This window comes from Podarcis erhardii, assembly GCF_964252035.2.
Source record: "Podarcis erhardii genome assembly, chromosome: 7".
NCBI classification, from domain to species: domain Eukaryota; kingdom Metazoa; phylum Chordata; class Lepidosauria; order Squamata; family Lacertidae; genus Podarcis; species Podarcis erhardii.
Genome location: NC_138511.1, coordinates 55,251,506 through 55,278,210, shown reverse-complemented (window position 1 = coordinate 55,278,210; position 26,705 = coordinate 55,251,506). Strand labels below are relative to the sequence as shown.

The window sequence follows — 26,705 nt, the reverse complement described above, 5'->3', positions numbered from 1 at the left end:
TAACCCAGAGGTCAGAAGAAATGAGCTTCAGTCGCAGACGCTTGGCTCTTGCCCTGGTTTCCTGGCCTAGCAGCGGTGCAGCTGTGCCCACTTGAGACGTGGCTGCAGGAAGCAACTAGGAAGACTGGGACGCTCCTGGTGCCTCTGCTATGGCATCATCATCACTACCCCAAGCTATATCTGGAGGAGAGCCGAATTGGGCGGGTGGGTGTGAAGCCGAACGGTTGACAGTATCAGTAGGGAAGTTGCAAGGAGTTCAGCAACTACTGAGCAGTGTTAGCTTGGAGGGGAGCAAATGGCTACTGAGCATGTAAGGGCAAGAGCCCACCCACCCCCGAAACAATTCTATGTGCAAAAGCTAACTGGGCTGGCAGTTCAGTTTTGCTTTAACACAGAACTGGTGGGAAGCAGGGTAGCTTAGGAGGAGCAGGAGGACAGGTTATGTTGTAAACCTTAGGCTCTGCCCTTCAAGCAGAGTTTAGGATGGATTTAGAGGAATGACTCGGAAGCTGCTATGTCCACCAGCCAGACCCAAAGCAGGCAGATCCAGGGGCAGGGTTAGAAAGGGAAACATTTGTGCAGTTCAAAATCTGAGCTCTACAAAACACGTATAATGTTAGCTGATGAAAAAAGGAAGTCATGGAGGATAATGTGAGAAGTGTGTCATCCAGTATTCCCTGGGACCCTAAACCCTAATCAAGCAGTCCTCCTTTTCCTCCCCATGCCAAAGACATTGCCCACAGACTACACTGCTACTTTTCCAATGCCGGATTACCAAATAAGCCGAGGGGCCCTGCAACACCAGTTCAAAATAATACTGATTTGATCTTGAAAAGAAAATTATAATCAAGCTTTCTTAGGAGATAATTTGCAAGGGAGATTTCGACTGCCTAGGGGCCTCCAAAGGGTTTAATCCAGCAATGGACTTTCCACGGTGTGTTCACCAATGTTTCCAATATTCGTGAAATAATTCTGCATGGGGACTGCTTTCCTGATAAGTTGTGTGAAGTGGTCCGTGATACAGTGAGGGTGGTGATGCCAGAAAATATTTAAACAGGGATGCTGAGTACTCTGTGTGTGTGTGTGTGTGTGTGTGCGTGTGTGTGTGTGTGTTCATCTGGATTGTCCATTCTCTTGCTCTTCATTCTTCTTATAGCCTTGACTCCAAATGAAGTTTCCTTAGAGTTCATGACACCTGCTGTGCACAGCTTGAACACAAGATGCTTCTGCATTAGTGCTGTCAAATCCCAGTTCTGCTGTTCAGTGACGTCTTCTGTATGTAATAAACAGTGGCTCTGAGAAACAAAGAGTACCGTATTTTTTGCTCTTGGACGTACCGGACCATAGGAGGGGGAGAACAGGAATTCCCCCCCCCTTGTTCTCCCCCTCTAAAACAAGGTGCGTCCTGTGCGTTCAAGGTACATTCACCCGAAGCCTCTGGAGCCCAGCGGGAGTTCCCGCTGGGCTCTGGAGGCTTTGGGTTCCTTTCGACCTGCTCTTTGGGGCTGGCGGGGGGGGGAGCACTGCTTTCCCCCACCGCCAGCCTCCAAACCAGGTTGGGGAACAGCGGGAAGGCGACGCTCTGCCTCCCCGCTGTCCCCCGAGCTTGTGGGGCTGGCGGTTGGGAGAAGCGCTGCTTTCCCCACCGCCAGCCTCCAAACCAGGTCGGGTTTGGAGGCTGCTATCCGCAAGCCTTGGGAGCCCGGCGGGAACTCCCTCCGGGCTCCCAAGGCTTGCGGATATCTGCCCGAAGCCCGGGGCACACTGCACAGTGCTCCCCGGGCTTCGGGATGCAGGCTGCTATCCGCAAGCCTTCGGAGCGCGGCAGGCACTCCCACCGCGCTCCGAAGGCTTGCGGATAGCTTCCTGAAGCCTGGAGAGCGAGAGGGGTCGGTGCGCACCGACCCCTCTCGCTCTCCAGGCTTCAGCGAAAGCCTGCATTCGCTCCATAGGACACACACACATTTCCCCTTCATTTTTGGAGGGGAAACAGTGCGTCCTATAGAGCAAAAAATACGGTATGTTGTGCACACACATGCAAAATACACAGGTGTGTTGTTGTGGCATGTGTGAGGCACAAACACTGCAATCACTTTACTGCTGTGCTGCTCGAAATTAAAAGCCCTGCCTCTGATTTCAAGAGACATGAGACAATATCATGACCCTCAATGTCATACTGAGCGTGCGGGAGACAGGAAGCCAAAGAGGCAGTAATCTTGTATTTGCAAGTGCAATTTACCACATGAAGACAGAATCTCTGGAAACTTGAATAAGCTGTTTTAACTGGGTATACCAGCATAAGTCACAAGGAAAGCTTTTGCCTGTGAGGAAGACGGCTTATGGGTGAAACATGTTTTGCTAAACAAGGTGCTTCTACCTAGCGCTGCTGTCTGAAGCTTATTGCCTGCAATTTTGGGGATCGTGATTCTAACAAAGAGCTCTCCTATAAGCCACATCCTCTTTCTTACTGTTAAGAAAATAATTCTGGAAGCTGTAAGGACAAATGCCTCCAGCTGCTAATGCAAAAGTAGCTAATGAAAAAGGCAGCGAAATCATTAACAAATGCATTGCCCGAAAGCCAAATGGCTCTTTCTGAATGGCAGAACAATTAATTTAAGATACAAGTGGAAATCTCCAGTGAAAAACCACTAGTTTCTCTTATTTTCCCATGACGATGGAAGAATGTTGGAAGCTTAGCAAGAACAAACCCACATGATTCTGTGCTCAATCATGTTTGTAATGTGCTCCCCCACTTTTGGTCCCTACTTTCTATTTAAGACTGTAAGAAGAGCCCTGCAGCTGGATCAGATCAAAGGCCCATCAAGTCCAGCACCCTGCTTGACACACTAGCCAACAGCAGGTGGTCTTGAAAAGCCCCTTGGGCAGCTCTTGTGGGGTGCAAAGCCCATCATGATGTCATCAACTAAAGCTTCCTTCCAAACATTGGAAAATACACTGTAACTAGAACAAATCCAATGCTTTTTTTTTCTTTTTCGATGGTTTGTTGGCTCTAAAATTGGCCTGCAAATCCTTCTTTTAATGTGTCAATTCATAACACATAGTCCAAGTCCAACAAAATCTGGAGGACCACATCTCTGTCCTAAACAAATGCTTCAACTTAGATAGTTTCAAAACAGGATGCTTATATAACTTTTAATTAGCAGAAGGGAATCAAGATGTGAGAAGCCCATGAAAACAATCAATAGTGATTTTAATGAAAGGACAACCTAAATTATTTACTTACTTACTTACTTACTTACTTACTTACTTACTTACTTACTGCTTTTATTAGTCACTTTTTCAGAAAATAAACTCAGTGTGATTTGCAATATAATACAAAAATTAAAACCCATACAAAACTTTATAAGCTGAAAACGGTGGCGGTCTGACATACCTCACCTACTAAAGGAGGTTTCAGAGTAAGCTTGTTGCAAGAGCAAATGTACACAGATGGTACAAATCTTTGCATTCCACCCACAACATCAATGTGAAATCAGATGTCCTTCACTGTCACTCCTGACTTAACATCAACAGCAGACCTCAAGATGAATGCTGATGACTCTTGGTTAATGGCTTTCAGTTGCTCTGAGCTGAAAATTCCCCAAATGTGCTGACAGAAAAGTAGTGGCTAAAGGTGGAGAGAGGCAGGTGTGAACCCCCAAATTAACAGACCCTGCAGAAAGGCACAGCTTCTCCCATAAATCAACCTCAAAGTACAGAGAAATGATATTGAAAAGCTTGCAAATACGGTACAGTATCTTGCTCTGAGAATCCCATGCATTAATGCATCTAAGGACAATACCATGTTGGAGAGGCTGAGGGTTTCTTTCTCAATGCTAGGGTTTTATTTTCAAAGAACTATCAAACTTTACTTTGTGGGGGATAGTTGCTGAAACTCCAGAGTTAGTATTGCTCAACATCATTACAGGAGTTGTAACCTTTATTAAAATAACTTCTTTATTAAAATTCTTCTGATAGCTGCAGGGATCTGCTGGTTTGGGGAAGAGTTTAAAGGGCCTGAATATTCCAAAATGGCACAACAAAATTTGGGGGAAAGCACTAGCCAAAAAGCTGTTGCAAAAGATTCACATAACCAAGGGTTAAAGAAAAGGGACACTTTTTTGTGCACTGGTGACTGTATATAACATTTTAAAATATATTGGCTAATGAAAAGCCAATACCCAAAGCCTTTTAGAACATTTGGCTAAAATAAGCTGTATTATTATTATTATTATTATTATTATTATTATTATTATTATTACTATATCATTTACAGCCTGATTGCAATGAGGATTTAACATTGATTGTCTGTCTTTGTTCATTAGGTTCTGATATACTTTGTAGTTGGAGAGGGAGGGAATGTTTTAGCCAATTGTAAGGATGAAAGGAACTAGAAAATGAAGAGGCAAATAAATAAATAAGGCTAGGCAATGTTGTAAATATCCTCAAAGTGGTCTTCTGAGTTTGTCCATCTTGGTCAGAGGTATAACCAAGCCCAGGATAGTTGGGAATTCCTCTCCAGCACTGGACTGTGGCCTGTAACGTGCCCGCCTCTCCAAGAGGAACAGGGCAGAGAAACTCTGCTTTGGAGCCAGTTAGGAGAGTGAGACCAAGAAAGTGTTTGGAGCTGGGGAGTTGGCTGAAGCCTGAAGGTCAAGCTTTCGGTGCAGATCTCTGACGCAGGGCAAGTGGATTGGCTAACCTGGTGTTGATCTGCTTCCAGTAAGCTCTGTTTGCATAGCTATAAATAAAGCAGATATCAAAGATACAACCAGGGCTTTGCATGTAAAGGAAAGGAAGCCCTGAAATGTTGCCTCTGGAACTTTTCAGCCATCAGGAAAGGGTTGAGTGCTTAACAGGACCCTGATGAGAAACTTGAAAAAAATGTGAAGAATTGGATTGTAAGGTTGCAGAAAACATACTTGGAATGAGGAACTTCATGGGATGCTGCTCCTTTCAGAACAACTATAGCTGTGAACATAAGTAAAGGTAAAGGGACCCCTGACCGTTAAGTCCAGTCGCGAATGACTCTGGGGTTGGGGTGCTCATCTCGCTTTATTGGCCGAGGGAGCCGGCATATGTCTGCAGACAGCTTCCAGGTCATGCGGCCAGCATGACTAAGCCGCTTCTAGCGAACCAGAGCAGCGCCCAAAAATGCTGTTTACCTTCCCGCAGGAGCGGTACCTATTTATCTACTTGCACTTTGATGTGCTTTCGAACTGCTAGGTTGGCAGGAGCAGGGACCGAACAATGGGAGCTCACCCCGTCGCAGGGATTCGAACCGCTGACCTTCTGATCGGCAAGTCCTAGGCTCAGTGGTTTAGACCACAGCGCCACCCGTGTCCCAGTGTGAACATAAACATTAAGCAAACAATATAATAAAACAGAGTAAGATCATCTAAAGAACAGACAGGGTTCACTTTTATTATAGGCGCATGTTATTTATTTTATTTTATTATTATTATTATTTATTTATTATTATTATAAATATCCTCCAACATTTCCCTGATGAAAATAGGGATGTCCCAGTCCATAATGATAATTTTGCTATTTATACCCCACACATCTTACTGGGCTGCCCCAGCCACTCTGGGCAGCTTCCAACATATATAAAAACTTTATAAAACATTTTTTAAAAAAACTTCACTACAGAGGACTGCCTTCAGGGGGCTCAAGGGTCGGATAACTTCATACCCTTCAACATTGCTCCAGTGGAAATAGGGACATCCTAAGGAAAAGTGGGGCATTCTGGGATCAAATAAGAAACTGAGACAGCTTCTCTGAATTAGGGACGTCCCTAGAAAATAGGGACACTTGGGGGGTCTGCTACTACTGCTGCTACACACTGTCAACACATGTAGCACTAGAAACACCGCTACCCCACCCCACCCCCATCCATCTCCCCTCCTTCCACCCTCCTTTCTTCTTCTTTTTTTCTTTTCTTTTTTCTTCTCCCCCTAATGCCTCAACAAATGAAATGGATTTGTAAAAATGTTACACGGGAAAAAAAAATACACGAGGCATTACACTTACACTGTAAAACAAGAAAACCCTTAATAAAATATATTTAAAAAAAAAAAAAAGTGACTTGAGAACTGCAAGATTTGCTGACCACATTCTCCTGAAGCCCAAGTCTTGTTGGCTGTGCTCAGAAATAGGACCTCTCAGCACAGTGCACAGAAACTTGGGACAGTCCAGATTGCACAGCTGGGCTGAGCAGCGGCTGAGCTTTGGCACCCTACCCTACCCCCTCCACCTTCAGTTATGGCTTCTCTGCCCATCAAGCTTTGCTTTGGAGACATCAGAATTAAAGCCTGCTTGTTGCTCTGCATCACAGCTGCTGCTTCTGCCTTCCTGAAACTGCCAAGCAAATTAGATTTTTCTTTCCATCCAGGAAGGCACTGAGCCATGAGCCTGACCCCATTAGGAGGCTGATAAGATACGTTCATTATTGATTCTGCCTCCTGAAACGCTGCTTCTGTTGTGCTGTGAACTCTGACCATCTGAAGAAGAGGATGTGAGATCATGAGCTATTTGATAACAGCACCTCCTTCCCTTCCTCCTGTTGCTGCTGTGGGAACAGTAGCTCTTTGGAACAAAGCTCATTAAGAGCATGCCCAGGGGCTTTGACTATATCCGCGAATTGCATGTCCTGCCCCAACACTTCCCATCAGATGAGCTGAGTGGAACTGGCCTTGTAGAAAATGTTCTGTTGCTGTGCCTGCCTGTCAAATGATCCTCTCCACACTGCAACCCAAATACTTTTCTTTATAGAAGCAAAAAAGTCCACACCGGCCAGCTTTGATGCGTTCCGGAAAAATGGTTCACCTGATTCCAACAGAATATAATTTACATGAAAGCCTCAACAGGATCATTCCAAGAGCACTTCTCCAAGGACCACTGGCTTGCTTAGAAGATTGCAGCCACAGCAAAAAGGTGCATTGATTTCCAGTCAATCAATTTATAGCACAAAATTAGGCACTTAATTGCTACCCAATTTGCCAAATGCAGGGTGGATGCTTGAGGTTTTGCTTCTTCTGCAGGGAAGCACTCGGCACTGGTTATGATGTGTATTTGAGCTGGGCAGTTGTGATTCTGTCCCAAAATTGATTCCTGTTCTTCGTGGAATGCGTTTGTGCACGATCATTGGTCCTTTGTGGCATGATTGTAAACTACTGACTAGCATACTTATAGCAACTAGACCTTCTCTAGCCATGTGTCCTCCAAAGGTTTTGGACTACAACTCCCATCATTCCTATGGAGGCAGCACTTTCAAATCAGCTAGCAGACAAAGGAACAGAGCAGGGGTGTTTGACCTGCAGCTGAACAGCCTGTTTTCCCCACCACCATCAACAAGATGGTCTAGCAGAATGGTCAAATTATGCTGGGGCTGATGGGAATTGTAGTCCAAAACATCTTGAGGGCAGCAGAGATCTTTTGCCACTAACAATCCTCCTGAGGCACAACCACTGCAGGCAACATAGCATTTTAAAAAGTTATTATTTGGAGACTAAGTGCTAGGACACTAAATGAAGCAATGGCAATGGGCCATTGACTTTGCCAATCCATTTTAATAGCAAATAGTATAAAGGCACCAGGGTTGTTTATTGTGCACAGGCCTGCTGAGATTTAAAATATGACTATCATTCAAAAGAGAAACAGTTAAAGAAATGTCACATGGATGAAATCAAAGTATGCACAATTGGGACAAGCAGCCTTAAACAGATTGGTGATTCCCCATCCCAATGATGCCAGCTGCTTGGTGCAACTTCTACGCCCTTTGCAGAGGCAGCATCTCTTTGCCTTTGAATCCCACTTGGATGAGGGAGGCAGAAAATGCTTCAGCTGGATTTGCCGATTCTGCATGGCTTCAGCAACCACCTGCCTCCCATCTCCTAGGAAGATTATGCCCAAAGGAACAGCCTGTCTGTTCCCTCTGACTCATCTCTAGTGCAAGTCAGCAAATGGCAGGCGAGACAGTAAGATTTTGTTTGTGGAGCAATGTCAAGGGGGTCGCCATTAGTCTGCATGCAAGGGACTCAGCCAACTTAGGGCTTAAGGTACCTGAATGCCAAAGGTTTCACCAAACAGAGTCAGGAAGGTCTGCAGCACAGGCAGAGTCCTGGGCCCCAAACCTATAGCTTTGCAGGCAGATAACCAGTGTCTGGTGTGTTGCTCCTGGGGCCAGTACAGTCAGACACCTTCATAGGGCTGTGCTGCCTTGTTAGGAGCAAAACCCTTCCAAGATAGTAGTTTTATTTGAAGAGGGATCTCTGGCTTTGGGGAAATTCGAAACCCAACACCTGCTGGCTGGGGCTGAATCCTGCTCCTTGGCCACAGCTCCCTCTTTCCACTTGCAGCCTTTGTCATTTCCCACTCCTCTGAGAGGATCTCTGCCATCCAAGCAAGCCTGGTGCCTACAGCAGAAAATAGCACACCAGACCCTTGTGCTCATGCATTGCCGCTGAGCAATAAAGACCCCCTTTATTCCCTCTCCTGCACATGAAAGAGCCCCTACCCAGCGGGCACTGTCTGCCTCTTAAGACATGGGCAATCTGACAAAAGGAGAGTAGGGGCATCCCAGCTTGGCTGGCCATCTGTGGCTGGCTGCTGTCCAGTGAATGAAGGGGGTGGGGGGGAGGGGCCAGGAAGTGAGAAGCTGCTGAGATGGAGCTGCCCTGTGAGAGAGTTGCAACACCAGATAGGACAATTGGTGCCTTGTGCGCATCCACAGGCATATTTGCTCCACTTGTTCTGGCTAACAGTTTCCCTTAGAAACAGTGCTCACTCCTTGCAGACAGATTTAATGTTGGGAAAGTGAGATTCTTCCACTTGCTCAGACTGACCCAACAACCAGCAGGCCCCAAAGAGAGAACCGAGCAAGAACTGTGGTAGAAAGGAGCAGGTGCTTTGTGTCTGCAGGCTGGGAGAAAATTGCTCCCTCTCCAAATATGGTGACGAGGCAGCATCTCCAGCAAGGAGTTATCTTGAGTGGATTATCCAGAACATTGGCAGGAGATAGAACAACCAAGTTCTCAATGCTGCAATGCAGAGGAAAACTGCCACATTCTGTTCCAGGGATTGGCGACAATTGAAGGTGGGTCTGGCATTGGAACAGGAGGCCCTGGTTCTTTTAGAGGAGGGACGACACCTCAAATTATCAGCATGTGGAAGCTTTTCAGCTATTAAAACCTCCACTGCCCTGGAAGGACTTACCCTCCGGAGTCTCTAGAGACCAATCTAGGACTTGACACAGAATAAAAGCAAAGACAGTCACTTGTCAAATCTGTCCACCTAGGGAAGTCCACAGCTGCTTCACCTGGGGGCAAGACCCTCACAATGCCCCCCCACTTCCACACCATTAAAACTCTCAGCTAACCAAGATTTGTGTACTCACCGGTCCCCCCACTCTAGTGCTATAAGTCACTCGGAGACATAAAAGGGCTATTTTTTACTAACTGCAGGAGCTGTGAGCTGCTTTTTTTACTGGATTGACATAGTTCTTGCTAGGGTTCCTTAAAGAGGAAATCCATGTGAGCCACAAGAGCTCCATAGGTCACCACTAGTCAAGCAGTGAATGCAGAAACCTCTTCATCCATGTACCTTCAACACCCCAAGGTCTGACAGAAGGCAAGCCTTACAACGCAAGGCCCTAGAACTGCACATGATTCTGACCTTTCAGGGCTGCTCCTCCATTAACCAGTGTACCTTACAGTGTTTAGAAACACAACAGCAACACCTGCTGGAAGTAAAAGGAATGCCACCACATGCATGCTGGAGGCCTGTCGGCAGGCACTGCTGCAGTCATGGTGCTCTCCTCAGGACAAAACCAAGGGAGGGGGCTTCTATTGCTGTTCTTCAAGCTAATCTATTCTGGTCCAGCCACATCATCAGACAGGTACACAATTTAGTGTTACAGGATTTACAGTAACTGCTGCACAACTTCCTCGTGTGTGTGTGTGTGTGTGTGTGTGTGTGTGTGAATGGAAACATTCTGGCCATCTCTAAAGCAATTTGTGATGTTTTGGTTGATCCTAACAAATGTATTAGCCTCCTGCCCACTCTTGGCTTTTGGTCTGAAAGACCAGCCAGCAAGACTACCTGTGCTCACTGAGTACAGACTGTCAACAATCCTTCAGCTCAGAGTGCTGGATATTTTAGGTCACTCATTTTAAGCTAAGAGGAGGAAGTGGAAGATAAAGGGCATCACATGGCAAGCTGGGTGGCAACTCTGCCCACACTTGCATTTTGACAGATGGGGAGTCATGGGAGCACCTCCGCTGCTTAAGTTTGAAACTCAAAAAGGGCAAAGGTCTAGCAGAGGTACTTCTTCGGTGCAACAGGAACCTCTCCCCAGCCTACTTAGAGAAGGGGTGGATAGCCTGTCATCCTCCAGATGTTCCACAGCTGCAACACCCATCCTCCCTCATTATTGGCCATGCCTACTGAGGCTGATGGAAGTTCAAGAAATTATGGAATTCCCTCCCCACAGAGATGAGCCTGGCACCTTCACTATAGTCTCAGGGAATTATGAAGACACACCTCTTTTGATACCAGAGATGTGTGTTTAGAGGACCCACCCTATTATTGTGACTGTAATTTGCATTAATTGCTTTAATACTGAATTGTCAATTGCCGGAACCCACCCTGGGACCTGGTGAAGCAAGGGGAATAAGTTTAGTAACAAGATCTGTAAGGCTAAGGCTTCTGGAAAGTGCCCCCCCCCAGGAGGCCACTTTGCCCAGATTTCCCAGCCCCTTCCTTGGACTGATGCCACCAGCAAGGAAAGGCAGCCAGCCTAGTCCCTTGTCAAATCTCCCTATGCTCAGGCTTTCCGCTTTCGCCTTTCCAAGAGAAGCTTCAGATGCAGCCATTCCCCTGCTCACTTTACAGAAGTCATTAAAAGCACCAAGGCAGAATTTTGTTCTTCAAAGAGGCAAAACATGCTCCCGATTCCCTTCATCAGCTGCGTGCACTGCACTGTGAATGTGCACACCACATGACCGGGGAAGAGGAAGGGATTCTACTGAGGTTCATGCCCAAGAAATTAGATCTGACAGTTCAGAACTTTGGCTACCATCCCTCCTTATCTCCTTGGCACACAAGCAGGAGACACACATTGACATTTGACAATGAAGGGGACAAGGCAGGCCAGGAACAATACCACAGGGAATCAATTCCCCTGCAAGGGAGCCTGTGATGCATAAGGCCTCCTTCAGCATGCAGTAACCAAGAACAGCCTTACAAAGAAAATCAAATATTTAATAGCAGCTTCCAGAAGGGGAGGAGTCCACACGTATTTGGAGCATACATGAAAAAAGATATGAACAGCAAAGAAGAAAAACCACTGGCATCCGAGGGGGGCGGGGGGCACAAGGATCTCAAAACTGCTCCAACAGAGTTGTCTGCATGCACTCAGGATCAAGCCCCATAACTCAAGTTTGGTCTGGGGTTGATTTTAAAGTGCAAGCTTGATCGTGCATCATCTCGTTCACACAAAACAATGACATGGTTAGTTGTCCTGTGTCCCAGCATTTTAGATACCAACTTTTATTAAATAAAGTTACCCTATGTAAATCAACATTAAATTTTGTTTTTAATTTAAAAAAACAAACTCTTCCACCTCTCTTCACAGTGTCTCTCTCAGTGTGTTTCCCAATGTGACATCATTGCTGCAGGGGGAAAGATGCAGAGAAAGACAGTTATTCAAAAGTTCACATTCATTCAAAGGGTATTCAGATCTCTCTTATTGCAGCAATATCCCTCACCAGCAGGCTCTCTGCTAGTGTGTGCATGTGCATGAGACAAGAGATTTGTCCAAGGCCCCCTGCGAGAACACAGCTGAACTGACACCTGAAATCCAATTTCCCAAGGCTCAACTTTCATAGCATTCCTTCTTTACAACTCACTCCTTAGAGAGACTCACCTTTAGGCACCAGGTGCAGACCTTTTAAGATCAACTAGTTTATAGGTTTTAACATTGGGACATTTATCTGCTCCACTTTGTTGTGATGCTATATTGCAGCATATGTTGTTTGAATGTATATCAGTTGCTCTGCGAACCTGACACCTAAGGAGTGGTGTAAGATGCTTATTAAATAATACACTAGATTATGCTGCAAGCGGCCATCTCTAAGTTTCCATGCAGTCCACGCATAAGGCTCTTTTAGCTGACTTCTTCTTGGCATCAGTTGCCCTCACTTCCAGCAGCCATGGGGAACCTCCAGCCCGTGGGCCTAGTTAGGCCATTTTGACCAAGCCATGTCCATGTTTCCTACAGAGATAGGACTTCAGGGGAGGAGCAGGTAAAGATGTAGCACCAATCAGATGAATTGGAAGCAGCTGCAAAGCTGCATGCAAAGAACTGTGCCCCCCCATGGCTTCGCAACTCAGGCGATCATCTGGTTGTTGGGGCTTTCTATGCACATCGACTTCACATGGTTAGCTGAAAGTTGGCACTTTACAGGCTGTGCCTTTGCCCACGTTATTTGATTTCGAATTGTGTGGGTCATTTGATGAGTCAGCAGCCAACCTGTCAGACTTGGCTTGAGGAGGGTGAAAGGTAAGGATGCATTCTTGCCCTCCAAATCAAGTGCTCCACTCCAACCGTCTCTGCTCCCACAACTAGCTTAACAAGCGCTTTTTAGAATGCAAACTCCTACTCCCCCCGATCCTCCAGCAGCTGCTCACCTTGGCCTTGTTCTGGACTGGGATATAAAGCTTGAACTCAGCAGGAAGCTCATCCTCAGAGTAGAGTCTGTCAGAGAAATAAATTCTGCGGATGCGACAGTTTGCGTGGATCTGAAAAGTCAAGCATGTCCAAGAAGGGTGTTTCAGAAGCAGTCATTTCAAAGCAGCCTGACAGCTACCAGCCCCCCCACCACAAAACGAATGCTATCCCATTTTGCTATAAACCGAATCAGCTAGGAAGTCATTTTGGTACAGTCTCAGATTTGGGTTTTATGACTGGTAAGAAATTTTATATATAAATACTAACATACATATATACAATGCATTTGTTTCAGAACAACCTCCAAAGAGAGATCAGGCCCAGGGATAAAAGAAAACAGTCAAATCTGCTGATTGACACTTGTGGGCCTAGAATTTCCAGTGTTAACTCTGAATGCTGATCTCCCCCATGTTCACTGAAGACTCCAGCAGTTGCCACCGCTAGCTACAGAGAGACTGAAGCAGGGACCCACCCAAATCAACAACTGAAATGCAAGTGTCACAGCTGTCAGAACGCACAGCTCCTTACCTGGACTCTCAGGGTTTCAATGTAGTTGGTACCATACGCTCGTCGAGTGAAGTCAGAGAGGTTGAATTGGATCTGGTTCCAGCCATCGTCCAGGCGCATAGGCATGGTGCAAATGAAAGGCTTGACACGGGTGGTGCTCTGGTAATTGCTGGCACGGAACCGTCGGCGCACATTTTTATCATCTAACACCTAACACAGAAAGACACACCACTGTTGGGAAGGGGGCTGCAGATGTCAAGCCTGCAGTCCCCTAACCTTACTGACAAGAATACTAGGCAGTCTGCCTTCAGCTCCCCTGGAGGGAGGGGCCTGCAGAATAAGCAGTGTCAGGCTAGCCAAGGACCTGACTGAAGTGCTGGAGAGGAACTCTGCCAGTAAGGCTGAACTGAGGGTTGGAGTAACAGATGGATCTCAGAGACTGAGTAGCTCTACGCAAGTCACCTTTTATACGATAGGAACAACCATCTCATGACTTAGATGGGAAGACCAATGACTTTGCCCACTAATGCTGTCATGTTCTGGACCTGCTGTGTTAGCTCCATGAACTAACCTGTACTTCAAAGGTGAAGTATTTCTTCAGGTTCTTGATTATCATCACTAGAAAGGGTAATTTGATCCCCAGCGTCTTCTTTGGGTCAGCAGGACATGTGATGTATGTGGTACTGTGGGGGAGAGAAACAGAATGAGCAAGACTGCACGACTTGCAGGAGAAGCAGGCCTTCTGAGAGCATCTCATCTCCCAGGGCTTCAAAATTCAGGTGCAGGATGCGCATCAGAAGAACCCATTTGTTTGAAATATTTCTATAGGCATTTCAGGATTCTCTAAAAGCTTATATACTAATATTTCTGCCTCCCTATGGAGCAGGATTGGGGAAACTCAGCCCCAGGGACCAAATGTGGCCCTCCAACCTTCTCATCCAATCCTTGGGACTCTCTCCAGGCCACAAACCCTCACTGACCCTGCTCTGCACCCTCAAGAGCCTTTGCCTGTCAGGAATGCATCCTATGCATTATATGATCTGCGACAATACCTCTTCCGTGCCTCAACTGAAAATTGAGAAAAGCTTGTGTAGAAACTCTTAACTTTTGCATGGTTGGAAGGTATCTGGCTCTACTAAGAATCACCTCTGTTGGTATGCCCAGGTTTACCTCTAGCAGTCCCTGGGAATTTACCCACCATGGAACGCAGCTCTCAGGCTGAGAAAGGTTCTCCATCCCAGCAGCTGCAGGGAAAGCTCCTGCCACATGGGAGACTAATCCTTTTTGGCCTGAGGGCCACATGCAGCCAGCCCATTCAAAGCATAACAACAGATAAATTGCCACAATGGGCTCCTCCAATCCCAGACTGTCGTTACCAAGGATGGGAGCAATGAGCTGTTTCCATAGTCACTATACGCTGGCGTGGTTTTGATGGAGAAATCTCTGTGAGGAAACTGGAGCTGGGAATCAATCACACAATGCTTTTCAACATCTAATTCTCAATGGGACATTAGGAAAGCATAGACAGTGGTTCCTCTTTACCTGACATTGGTCCCTTCAATCTCCAACACCAATGACTGAATATCATTATCTGTAATTCTTTTGATGTGGCCATTCCGCACCTAGAAGGTGAGAATGAAATAGGACATCACTCAATTAAGCAGATGACTTTCTTGCTTCAAATAGCATCTGAAAGCCCTACCAGGAAGACATACTTCTGAATTAGAAGTGCAGGCTTCATCCTGTTCTCACAATGGCCAACCATATCCCCATGGAAAGCCCGCAAGCAGGACATAAAAACATCAGAACTCTGTTCACTTGCAGTTCCTAGCAACTGGTGTTATAGTGGAGGCAGTATACAACCACTGCAGCTAGTAGTCATTGCTAGACTAATTCGCCATGAATTCAGCTTAATCCTTTTTTAAAGCTGCCCAAGTCAGGGATCATCACTACATTATGTGGTACAACTCCCACCATCCATTACCACTGGCCACATTGCCTAGGCCTGACGGAAACTGACATCCAAAACATATGGAGGGCACCTAGTTGGGGAAGTTATGGCCTAGAGAGTAATCTGATTAGGCACTGAGGGAAATAGGCTGCAAAGCTATTTGGTCTGATCCAACAGGGCTCTTTTCAGCCGTAGTAGGAAGGGAAAATGAGCCTTTCTGCTTCCGGTCAATTGGAAATGGGACCACCAGGCATGAAGCACTGCTAGACCACCCTAAGATGTTGGGGCCCCAAGGGACAGTGGAGGGGCTTTCAAAGAAATGGGGCAGCAGACGAGGAGGGAACCCCTAAGAGGATCCCTCCCCAAACAGGTGCCCTCCAGATTGTTCTCCCATCAGCCCCAACAAAACGCTGGGGCCGACGGGAGTTGTAGTCCAAGAGTCCGGAGGCTCCCCAGACCTGGCTCGGGCTTCCTTCGAGCATGCGAAGCCTGAGGGAGGAAGCGAGGCTGGCTGGCTCCGGGGTTCTCCCTGGCGGTGCCACAAGCCCTGAAGAGAGCTCTTGAAGGCCAACCCTTAAAGGCCAACCCCCGGGCAGCCATGAGGACTAGAAACCCTCTCGCAGAAACGCCCCCCAGGCCAGGTAGGCCAGGACCAGCTCCCTCCGCCACCTTCTTGTCCCAGATCTGCAGCGGTTTGCTCCCGATGCTGTAGAGCACGGATAGGAAGCCGCTCTGGAACGTGTTCTTGAACATCCCGCCGCCGCCGCCGCCTCCGCCTCCGCGTCGCGGGTAGGGAGGGCTCGTTCCGCCGGGCGGGTGAGAGGGCGTTGGGCTCCCTCCTCAGCCGCCGCTGCGCGCGTCTCTCGCTCTTCCCAGTGATTCCTATGCGGAAGGACACATGCTTCTTCTCACTGTGCACTTCGTATCCGCGCGACAGGAAGAGCGCTCCGCCAGCCAGCTAAAGCGAGGCTCAAAGGGCCAACCGGACATCGCGCCGAAGCCACGCCCCCCGTCGTTAAGGGACGGACTACTTTCCGGACGGGACTAGTTGCCGTCCTCTTTCTCGCTCTCTAGGCGCCGTGTGTTGTCGCGCAGCTCGTGCGCGTTGCCTGGGCAACGGGGCGGGACGAGGGAACTACCTCACCGCGTCCGCTTACTCCGTAGATCGGAAAAGTGCAGAGAGGACCATTCAGTAGTTTCTACTGTAGGTCTGAAACTCCCTTGTCTCTTTTGCTTGTTTGCCTTCCTCCAACTTCCAACTCACTTCCCTTGAGAGCTGACCTCCAAAACAACCTCAGAGAAATTCGTTGCATAACGCAGCTTGTGCAGCAACCTCGCTACCTTCAATAATCCCCTCGTTGAATTCAGTGGGGCATACTTCTGTGTAGGCATACAGAGCTGCACTCTACCTGCAAAATATGATTTGCTTATTTTAAACTTTTAAGCAGTTCAAAGCTGCCCTCCCTATTTGTTCCCATTCATGACCCTCAGCTGTTGATACCAGCAGGATGCTACCACCTCTGTAACCTGGAGGTCATAGGAAGCCATCATGGGCCAACAGCCTCCCCATGAATTTGCCTTTAAATTGTGATCACTCGCTTGGATAGCTTGAAAAGGAAATTAGAAAAATGCATGCAGAAGGAGCAGACCATCAGTGACCACTAGTCACAATAGCTATATATCACCTACAGGATCACAGCCTCTAGGTACCAGTTTCTGGAGAACAACACTTGGAGAGAGCTTCTATTATTATGGTTATCACTAATTTTTTACCTGCCTTTCACCAACAGGTCCCAGGGAGGGGTAAAGCAATTTGAAATTCAGGATTTAAAACAGTTGAAACAGATTACAGACACCAGATTAGGGTGGATTCTGATAATGTGTCATAGGCCAGGTTAAAGATGTGTGTTTTCAGCATTCCTTAAAAGCTGTATAGTGAAGGTGTCAGATGCAAATCTGTGTGGAGGAAATTCTACAACTTAGGGAACACCACAGAGAATGTCTTCTCTTGGGCTGCTGCCACCCCTGGACCTCCTCAGGAGTGGAACTATGAAGAGGGGCCCTTCTGCCCACCTTAGCACCCAAGATGGTCTCTAGAGAACAAGGTGGCCTTTTTGCTATTTGGGCCTGAGTCATTTAGGGCTTTAAATGCTAACATGAGAATTCCTGTCTTGAATTAAGACAGGAAATGAATTGGCAGCTAATGTAGCTGTTTTAAAATAGGGGTTGAATTCTAAAAGCAACCCCAACCAATAATATGTTTGGACCAGTTGAAGTTTCTGAGTAGTCTTCAAGGGCAGCCCCACATAGAGTGTATTGCAATCATTTAGTATGGAATTTAGAGCATGGAGTGTTTTTTAATACATAAAAAAAAGAATGCTGGGAGGGTGAAGACACCTCAAAACTGCCCAATGAGGACTGAATGAAAAGTTACTGTTGAATGTGGGGGAGGAACATAAATTGGGGTGGGGAACAGTAGAATGGAATATTGGGAATCCCAAACAGTAATAGTTCACGCTGCCCCACATTTTGTTGTACAGCCACTTTCCTGATTGCACAGAAAATAGCCATGACCCATGCAGAAGAGGGCAGCATCAGCAAGCAAGTGGAAAGGTTCTTAGATGTGTACTTAAACTTTGATTAGGACTGCTACGCAAGCACTGAAACAGAGATATGTTTTTAGAAATGTTAGAACCCAGGGCGGCAATTGGATTTTGGCTGAGGGCACTTTAGCAGCTGCCATGTTCTCACCTGCACCAGTCAAAAGAAGCTTGTAGGCTTACTCTATCTTTAAGGAACTTCCCACACAAATCAGCGTAAACTGCTGTCATCTTCAGATGAAGGGCAGTATAGAAATTTAATTTAAAAAATAAAATAACCATATGATGATGATGATGATGTTGTTGTTCTTTTATGTTTCTGTACTGACATTTCAAGCCATAAAGCTATTTTACTTACCATCCACCATTATGTGTAAACAAACATTTTAGTTCAGTGTATCTGAATAAGTGTGCATGCACACGAAAGCTTACACCAAGAACAAACTTACCGGTAGTTGGTCTCTAAGGTGCTACTGGACAATTTTTTATTTTTTTATGTATTTCAACTGTGTCAGACCAACATGGCTAGCTACCTGATTTTAGTTATAGTGACATTTGTAGCTCTTGCCAAGCATTTTTAAATTTGTAGTGACATACAGCAAAAACCACAGGGTCACCACAATAAGGATCACAAAAGTTGTATCTCAGTAAACACAAGTAGAGTGGTACCTCGGGTTACATACGCTTCAGGTTACATACACTTCAGGTTACAGACTCCGCTAACCCAGAAATAGTACCTCGGGTTAAGAACTTTGCTTCAGGATGCGAACAGAAATCGTGCTCCAGCGGTGCGGCGGCCCCATTAGCTAAAGTGGTGCTTCAGGTTAAGAACAGTTTCAGGTTAAGAACGGACCTCCGGAACGAATTAAGTTCTTAACCTGAGGTACTACTGTACAATATTTAATTTATTTGTGTGGAAAGACACACAAGCAGATCCATTAACAGGAGTGTCTGGACAACAGAGAGAGTGAAATGCTATCTGTATTAAAGGAGGCAGTAATGCACTCTTTACTGGGGGGAAATAGTATCCAGTTGGATCTCCCTCCACCCCCATTTAAATAATTGCCTTCAAGTTAAAAACAAGGCACTGCAGCATATGTTCCAGACCTCAGAAGCAACTTAGTATTCCAGTATCGGGTTGAGTTCTAGTACTGAGCAAGAAGAGCGCCTTCACAATAAGGCTATTCCAACCATTCACAACCAGGGGAAGCAGCCCTCCAAAACTGTTCTCTCCCCTATGGTCCAGGCACTGCTTTACCCTCTAGGCTTCCTGCTTGGCATTCTTTGTTGCTAGAGATAGCCAATGGCTCCCGGAATGCTCAGACATGAATTTGTGAGAGGCAAATTACATACTCTAGGAGACTGATCATGGCTGATCATGTGTGTGTGTGTGTGTGTGTGTGTGCTTGTTGTGGGGAAACAGAGAAATGGGAATAGTGGAAGTGTCCAGCATGTGGCACTGGCAGAGGGAGCATTCTGCTCTTCCCTTTTTGTGATCAAGGACTGCTTCCCTGCTTTCCAGGTGCCCTATATTCTTCCAACCAACCCACCCAGGGAAGGAAAGCAGCCTCTTGCACAGCAGCAGCAGCAGCAGCAGCAGCAGCAGCAGCAGCAGCACCGCTGCATGCAGTGTACAGCTCTTTGGGGGTCCTCTCCACTTTAATCTGCACAAACTCCCCAAACAGGTCAGCCATGGATTGCCAGGCATCATGCATAGATCAGCCATAAGATGTCAAGGGAAGCAAAGGAAAGAGGCTACATTAAAAAAAAAAAAAAAAGACTGATTGATGCCAAGACCCTCAGAAGCAAACTTGTGAAGCAGTTTCTGATTTTCAGGGATAGTGACTATGAGCAGGAGGACATCTCTCCCTCTTTCTTCTTTCACTTATTTTTTGATCACCTGCTTTGGAAATCAACCATGAGAGTATCTGAATCCCATGAATCATTTTACATATTGATTGGTTTGTTGCAGCGGTCAGCAAACTTTTTCAGCAGGGGGCTGGTCCATTGTCCCTCAGACTTGTGGGGGGCTGGACTATATTTGGGGGGGGGGGGATGAACGAATTCCTATGCCCCACAAATAACCCAGAGATGCATTTTAAATAAAAGCACACATTCTACTCATGTAAAAACACCAGGCAGGCCCCACAAATAACCCAGAGATGCATTTTTAAATAAAAGGACACATTCTACTCATGTAAAAACACGCTGATTCCCGGACCATCCGTGGGCTGGATTTAGATGGCGATTGGGTCGGATCCAACCCCTGGGCCTTAGTTTGCCTACCCATGCATTAGGGGTTGGGGAAGGGACCAGGGAGGAATTCTAGGGAGAAGGGGCCTTGACTCGAAATGATTATTGCATGGGAGGAATTCATAGGAAACTTCATTGCTCTTTCTCAACTTTTACTTAATAAAAATTTTGTCTGTCTAGTGGCAGGTCCTGTGGACCTATACAAGGAGACATTCCCCCACCGCCCATATGGTATTTGTCCTGTTCCAAAGCAGAGGCCTCACTGCATGCCTTCTTCCATCTGTACGACTCTCCATACATTTACTTTTAAAACTTTTATTCAATAATATATAATTATCTTAATATAGAACTGTCCATCATGCCACAGGCCCACCCTCCTCCCCCAGCCCACAAAACAGGAGCCAGGTAGTCAGAACACCATACACTGGGCTGGGTTCAGGGAAGTCACCTGAGCCAACAGCGGTTTCGCATACCCTTCACATTTCCCATGCTTTCTTGGTCAGGAAGAGGTCAACAGGAAGTCAAAGACAGAAGTTAAGGTTTGTGTTTTTATATGCTGTTCGATCCCATCAGCTGCTGCCACTGCCGCAGTCCTTGCTCCCGTAACCTGCCACTCGGATGACGACATCTGGAAGCTGCACACCACCATCTCTGTACACAAGCAGATTAAAACGTTTGATTTGGTTCTTGTTCTGCTTATGGAAAATTGGGAGAACAGCACCAGACAGACCTAGGGAAGAGACGGGAAGCAAGCATCAAACACAAAGCTGGAGCTTGGAGGCACTGCGTAGCCAGAATGGTTAGCACAAGGAACAAGAGCCAGAGGCAACTGTTTACATTTATGGCCAAAGGCCTGTTGGGTCAAACACCGCTGCATTCCAACGGCAGGCTTCAACACTGTGGAGCCAACCTGCCTTGACAGGAGCTCCCAATCTGAGAAGCAACTATGCCTCTCCAAGAACTGTGCCAAGGCACTGACATGGTATAGTCATGAGCCTGAATATGAGATGACTTTTATTATTACTTATTAAATTTGTATACCACCCTTCATCTGTAGATCTCCGGGCAGTTCACAGCATAAAAATACAAGATAAACATACAAAACACGTAATAGAACAAGGACAAAATAAACCACTAACAGCCCCACCCCACACCCTTGAGGAACAGCAAGCAAAAGAAAGGAAAATGTCAGAGGAAAATAAATGTTCAGATTAGCATTCCACCACTGCATCCATGATAGAAAGCACCTCCACCATCTTTGTTTCTGAAGATTAGTCCACCTAGACGGAAGGCTATGAAGCGAAGACTTCTCTTTCACATAAATCCCTTCCCCCAGCACAGAGCATGCCTCAATGCATCTCTCCTTCGGCTGGATTTTCCATTCCCACTTGTTACATCCTCCAGCCACAGGCTGAAGACAGGGCTTTATATGCTCAGATTCTGCCAAAGCCAAGCAGATATGAAAGACACAGCATTCAGTTGCTTGGAACTCTAACCTGGGAGAGCTCCTGCCCCACCTTATGACCCAACAAAACCGGAAATATGCAGAAGAGTAGCTATACAAATGCAGCTCATTTAGGGGAGGGGTGTAGCTTGGTGGTAGAGAATCTGCTGTGCAGGCCCAAGGCCCCATTTTCAATACCCAGGACCTACAGGTAGCTCTGGGGAAGACTTCATATGTGAAACCCTGGAGAGCCACTGTGGTGGCTGATGCTTATTGGGATGGTTAGGGTGAAAGGCAGGGAGACCAGCAATAATAAGTGGAGCCAGAGCCAATGACCACGGCAGATTGAGGTTGCTGAAGCAGTGCCCATTCACCCTAATGCATCTGCCTCCACTTAGCATAGACAACACCAAGCAAGATGGACAGTTGTTCTGTATAAGGTAGTTTCCTACATTCCTATGTTATGCAACTGGTTGCAGAATGCCAGTTGCTAGAAACTGCAGGAGGGAAGAGTACTGTTGTACTCATTCCCTGCTTGCAGGCTTCCCACAGGCATCTGGTTGACCACTGTGAGAACAGGATGCTGGCCTAGATGGGCCACTGACCTTATCCAGCAGAGTTCTACTTACGCTTATTCTTGTTCCCTGGCTCAGCAGACTAAGGGAAGTACATACCATAAGAGCACTCAAGTGGCACGCTTGTCCAAAAATGGCTGGCTGCCACAGGAGGGGTAACAAGCATGCACACAAAACTCAATAATCGGAAGCAAAGGTCCTCATGGCCACACCACTCCTGGGATATGCATGCCTGAACTCACAACATTAAGAAATGCCACAGACCTGGTTTGTAATGAGAAATGCTTGCCAAGCACATCACTACCTAACATGCTTGTTCTGGGCTATCAGTTCCCATGCCAGTGTCCAGGAGGCCGCCAAGCAGCTAATAGATTCTGCTACAAAATCAGGCAACCCCAATTCAAATCTCACCTCCAACAGTGGCCTTAGGGAGGCCACTCTTCCTCAGCCTTAACCCTGCAATATGAGGATAATAATAATAACCTACCTTACAAAGTTGTTGTTTAGGGTTACAAGTTAATGTTTAAAAAGCTTCACGTACGTATGAAAGTGCTACATCATCATTATTATTATTATTATTATTATTATTATTATTATTATTATTGCTGCTGCTGCTGCTGCTGCTGCTGCTGCTGCTATAGTACCACCACATTGTGCAAAAAGACTCCATCACAGTCTGCAAGGGGCAGTGGGGTGGATCCTTACCCCCATTTGTCAAAGGCAGAGTAAATTTTGTATTCATGTTTGAAGCCTTTGGATCAAAGAACTGAGAAGACGCATCAGGTACTTCAATAAAAATGATTCTATCTTTCAGTAAGTTTTGATGGTACTTTGACAGAGCTCAGCTAAACATAGCTACAAGGATCGGCAGTATGCCTACCCACCCCCAAATTCTACATTCAATCTAACATTTAATTACGCAAGAATGTCTTACATCTTGTGTGCATTTTGAACAATGGCTTTTCTTAAAAGTAAAACAAGCGTAAATTGGGGGCCATGAAAACCACGTAGACAAATTCAAATTAAGAGAATAGAAGGCGGAGATGCTGACCTGCTTTCTTAAACATTTTGCATTGAAGTAAAGAGTGCTCTGTTCTGAATATTAAAAAATATATATTAATCCATGCACTTACTTCTTGATATTTAGCCAGAGCTCGCTAGTCAATGTTCTAAAAAAGAACTAATTGCAGAATTGCAACAAAACTTTATTTTTTCCTGAAAGGACAGCGAGGTGAGAAAAGATGTATGGGTGAAACAGAAGTGAGCAATGGCTAGGGGAAGAGTGATTAGAGGTCACAAAGAAGAGTCCATCATTTTAAGATTCTGCTTGGCATAAACGTCCTCTGAAAGTGGTCAACAAAGTGATCAGAAATAAAAGGTCCAAGAGGGACATCAAAACTGGGATGCAAAGCAGAGCAAACCCTGCACTCAAAGCCAGCCATTGAGTTGGAACCTGAACACAGGTCTTCCACATCCAAGGCTCTACTCAAGCTACTGAGCTTTAAGGGTAGAGATTAACAAGAGGGTTTTCCTCCTATGCCCCCAAAATTGTACCTCAACCCCCAAATCAGATCTTTCCTTCCAAGGAATTCCCAGAGACTAGACGGAGGACAACACAAGTTTGTACACAGAGAGATTTATTGGTTCCAGTGAATTGTACAAATGGATCTGACCTGATATCAATGCTAACATGTCGTTATGGGGATGTGGAATGTAAACAGATGCTTCAAATAGAAACAATCTAACCTTCTTACTTAAAATTAAATATTTGACAATGTAACAGAAAGAAAAAAAATCTGCATTTCAGCATGGCGACATTTTTTTTTAAATTTTTTTTTTGTGGATTTAGGTATATGAAGTCACCAGAATCACACAATATAATCCCCCCAAAAGGTGGGGTTGAACTATGGGGCTCATGATGAGACCCAATGGAAAAACAAAAGGAGCATCTTACACACCATTCCCCCAAAGCAGAGGCTTCTACCCCAACAATTCCAACACTGGGCTGGGCATGTAAAAATGCTTATAGGGATCTGAACCCTTGGCAGATTGTTGCACACCAATTCTGAACAGCCCCTCCGTGTCTGGCTTCCAAAATTCCCCACTGGTCTCCTTGCCCAAACACTTCCTCTTTGCCTCTTTCACATAGTCAAAGCAGCTGTAATCAACACAATTCTGAATTTTGCACAGTGATGGGAATGACCAGGTTGGTTTTTCTAGCGATAATAACATGCCTCGCCAGAGGAAGCTCTCCTTCTGTCTCAAAGAATGACCTTTCCTCCAACTAAGGCAGGCACTTCCCCAGAGGGAATGGAAGGGGGAGGAAGTAGGATTCTCCCCAATGGCTACCTGCTTTGAATGCACTTTTGACCGACTCAAAACCATTTCCAAGACTTGCTGGTTTAAAAACAGGAAAATGAGAGCCAGGGTGAGACCTGGAGAGAGTAGAGGTGAAACCCACCACTTACAGGCTTTAATTTGCTTATGACTTAAGTAGAATCTGACCCCACAGGAGCTTGCCTCTATGGGGTGCATATGCTACATTCCAGTGTGTGGGGGAGGGGAGAAATTGAAATGTTGCCCAACGGAAGAACAGAGAAAATGGTAGGCTGGGAAAGGTAGAGTACGAAACTGCAGAATCAACCCAGAGCCAGTCGTGCAGACCGTGGGGGTACAGCCGCTTATCCAAGTAAATCTCGCACAACTGTTTGGATCAGTAACACAGAGAGAAAGTTTGGGTAGCCGTAAGTGCTGGAGAGAGAGGGAGGCTAAGCCCTAACCCCCTTCAAGACGAGGCTTGCTGCAGAGCATACAGGGGTTTGGTTCATCCCTTCCCTAGGTGACTGAAGGGTGTGTTTGTATTTGTAAACCTCTGGAATTACCCGTCGTTCCCCCAAACTTCATCGTGCTGCTGTGAGGCCACTGGAGAGCACAGGGCTGTCGGAGCTGGGCTGGGCCTGCTCCTTCACAACTGGATCTGTAGGAGAAAAGGGGGAACAGTTACCAGGGCCCAGCATGACTTGAAATCCCAGAACTTTTTCATTTTGAGAGGTACAAACATTTCAGAATGCAGTTACACTGAGTCCTTTTAAAATATTTTCTATTTTCCAAAACTGAGGCTACCTCCTTAAATTCCAAGAAAATTCTCCTACTTCTGCAGAATATTATATGCAAGGTTTTCTAGAATTACTCCCCCTTGCTCATGTAATCAAACATTTTTGCAATGGCGAACAGCTTTTATATAAAAAGTGCCTAACTGAACAGTTCTCCTGCTCCACCAAAATACTCACAGAAATAGGGGTGCTCCATAGCTTCTTTGGCTGTCAACCTCTGTTGATGGTCATATCGTAGGAGTTTGTCCAGAAGATCCAAGACTTCGGGACTGACCAGGTGTCTGTTTTCACTATGGATAAAGTTCTCCCAACGTTTCCGTGAATGCCTGTAAGCAAAGTAGAGAAGCCTGAAGACTTCCAAATGAAGAGATCCAATGGAGGAACTCAGAAAGAAGCTGCATTGCATCTCATATATCTGACACAGGGACATTTTGGCCCCTCAGTGGCTTTCACTTCCCATTATCAGCAACCCAATCAAGTAAATGTACCTGCAGGGTGCATTTTAAATCTGTTTTGTGAGGGTTCCCCCCCTTTTCCTTTTTTAAACAAGTTACCAAAATACAAAAAATCCCATGGGTTGAAAAATCCATTTCCAGTAGGGAAGAAGAAAAGGCCCCATACATCATGCTTAGCGTCCCCACCATGGGCACCACCAGGAAACAAACACGCCACAGTAAACTTACTGTCCCAAGATATCATTGAAGTGGGGGTCCAGTTCTATGTGGTACTTCTTCAGATAACCGTATAATTCATCTGTACCCAGAACCTTTGCAATGCGAACCAACTGAAATGAAAGAATAGATGTGTTGAACTGGAAAGAGGAGAGCAAGCAAAACTATACCTGCTGTGCAGCTCCACTGGGACAAAGCTAGCTCAAGAGCTGCCAATGCAAGGGCGATGGGTAGGAGCAGGGCAGAGGCAAGGGGCACACAGCTGAATGAACCAGCTGTGCAAGCAGGCTTGAGACGGTACACGACTTTGGCATGCAGGAGGAGTGTCTCCATTTTGTATCTTCTCTCTCTGTCTCAGACATATCACCAAAGTCGTCTTGCTAGTTAAAATAAGCTATTTCCACCCAAAGGGGGAATGTGGACGGACTGCAGCTCAGCACATGCTTGGAATGGACAAGGCCCCAGTTTCTGTCCCTGCCATGACCACTGAAAAGGATCTCAGGCAACAGGCCAGGCAAAGACTTAAGACTCATAGAATTGTCCTGGAAAGCTAATGCTAGTCAGAGCAGACAAGACTTGGGCTAGACAGACCAACAAAAGGCAGCTTTCTATGTCCCATGTCAGCTGCCATCCTTTCAAAGCCACCCACTTGTATGACAATACTTTTAGCCAGGCTACAGCAACCTGGTGCCCTCCAGACATTTTGGGCTACAACTCCTTTCAGCCTTGGCTAGCAACAGAAGACTGCTTTAACAGTTGTGGATGGAAGGGGTGTTTGAGCTATGCCAGGAGGAGGACCAAGTCTACGTCCACTTGAGTCCTGCAACTAACAGGGCACAATGTTGTTTAAGCACAAGAGGA

The 26,705-nt window shown here is 46.1% G+C and overlaps 2 protein-coding genes across 3 annotated transcripts in view; both read right to left on the bottom strand.

Moving 5' to 3' along the window:
• Positions 1 to 11,241: 11,241 nt before the first annotated feature.
• On the bottom strand, positions 11,242 to 16,210 carry CFAP20 (cilia and flagella associated protein 20). The gene is made up of 6 exons (XM_081872184.1): positions 15,858 to 16,210; positions 14,780 to 14,859; positions 13,809 to 13,920; positions 13,259 to 13,447; positions 12,691 to 12,801; positions 11,242 to 11,672 (listed from the first exon to the last, which is right to left on the bottom strand). The coding sequence occupies exons 1-6, from the start codon at positions 15,939 to 15,941 to the stop codon at positions 11,667 to 11,669; spliced, it is 582 nt and encodes a 193-aa protein (XP_081728310.1). The 5' UTR covers positions 15,942 to 16,210; the 3' UTR covers positions 11,242 to 11,666.
• Positions 16,211 to 20,340: 4,130 nt separating this feature from the next.
• The window catches only part of CSNK2A2 (casein kinase 2 alpha 2), a 29,912-nt gene continuing 23,547 nt past the window's right edge, over positions 20,341 to 26,705 (bottom strand). For both annotated transcript variants that reach the window (XM_081870593.1, XM_081870592.1), the window contains 4 exons: positions 25,857 to 25,957; positions 25,351 to 25,499; positions 24,943 to 25,037; positions 20,341 to 20,771 (listed from right to left, as the gene is read on the bottom strand). In XM_081870593.1, the coding sequence (XP_081726719.1) occupies positions 24,961 to 25,037; positions 25,351 to 25,499; positions 25,857 to 25,957 (327 nt within the window). In that variant the 3' untranslated portion in view covers positions 20,341 to 20,771; positions 24,943 to 24,960. The remainder of the gene's footprint in view (positions 20,772 to 24,942; positions 25,038 to 25,350; positions 25,500 to 25,856; positions 25,958 to 26,705) is intronic.

Coding starts and splice junctions, on each gene's coding strand:
- CFAP20 (XM_081872184.1), bottom strand. CDS start 15,941: ATGTTCAAGAACACGTTCCAGAGCGGCTTCCTATCCGTGCTCTACAGC. Junction 13,448..13,808: donor ACTTCACCTTTGAAGTACAG/GTTAGTTCATGG, acceptor TTTCTGTGTTAG/GTGTTAGATGATAAAAATGT. Junction 12,802..13,258: donor TTGAAACCCTGAGAGTCCAG/GTAAGGAGCTGT, acceptor TTGACTTTTCAG/ATCCACGCAAACTGTCGCAT.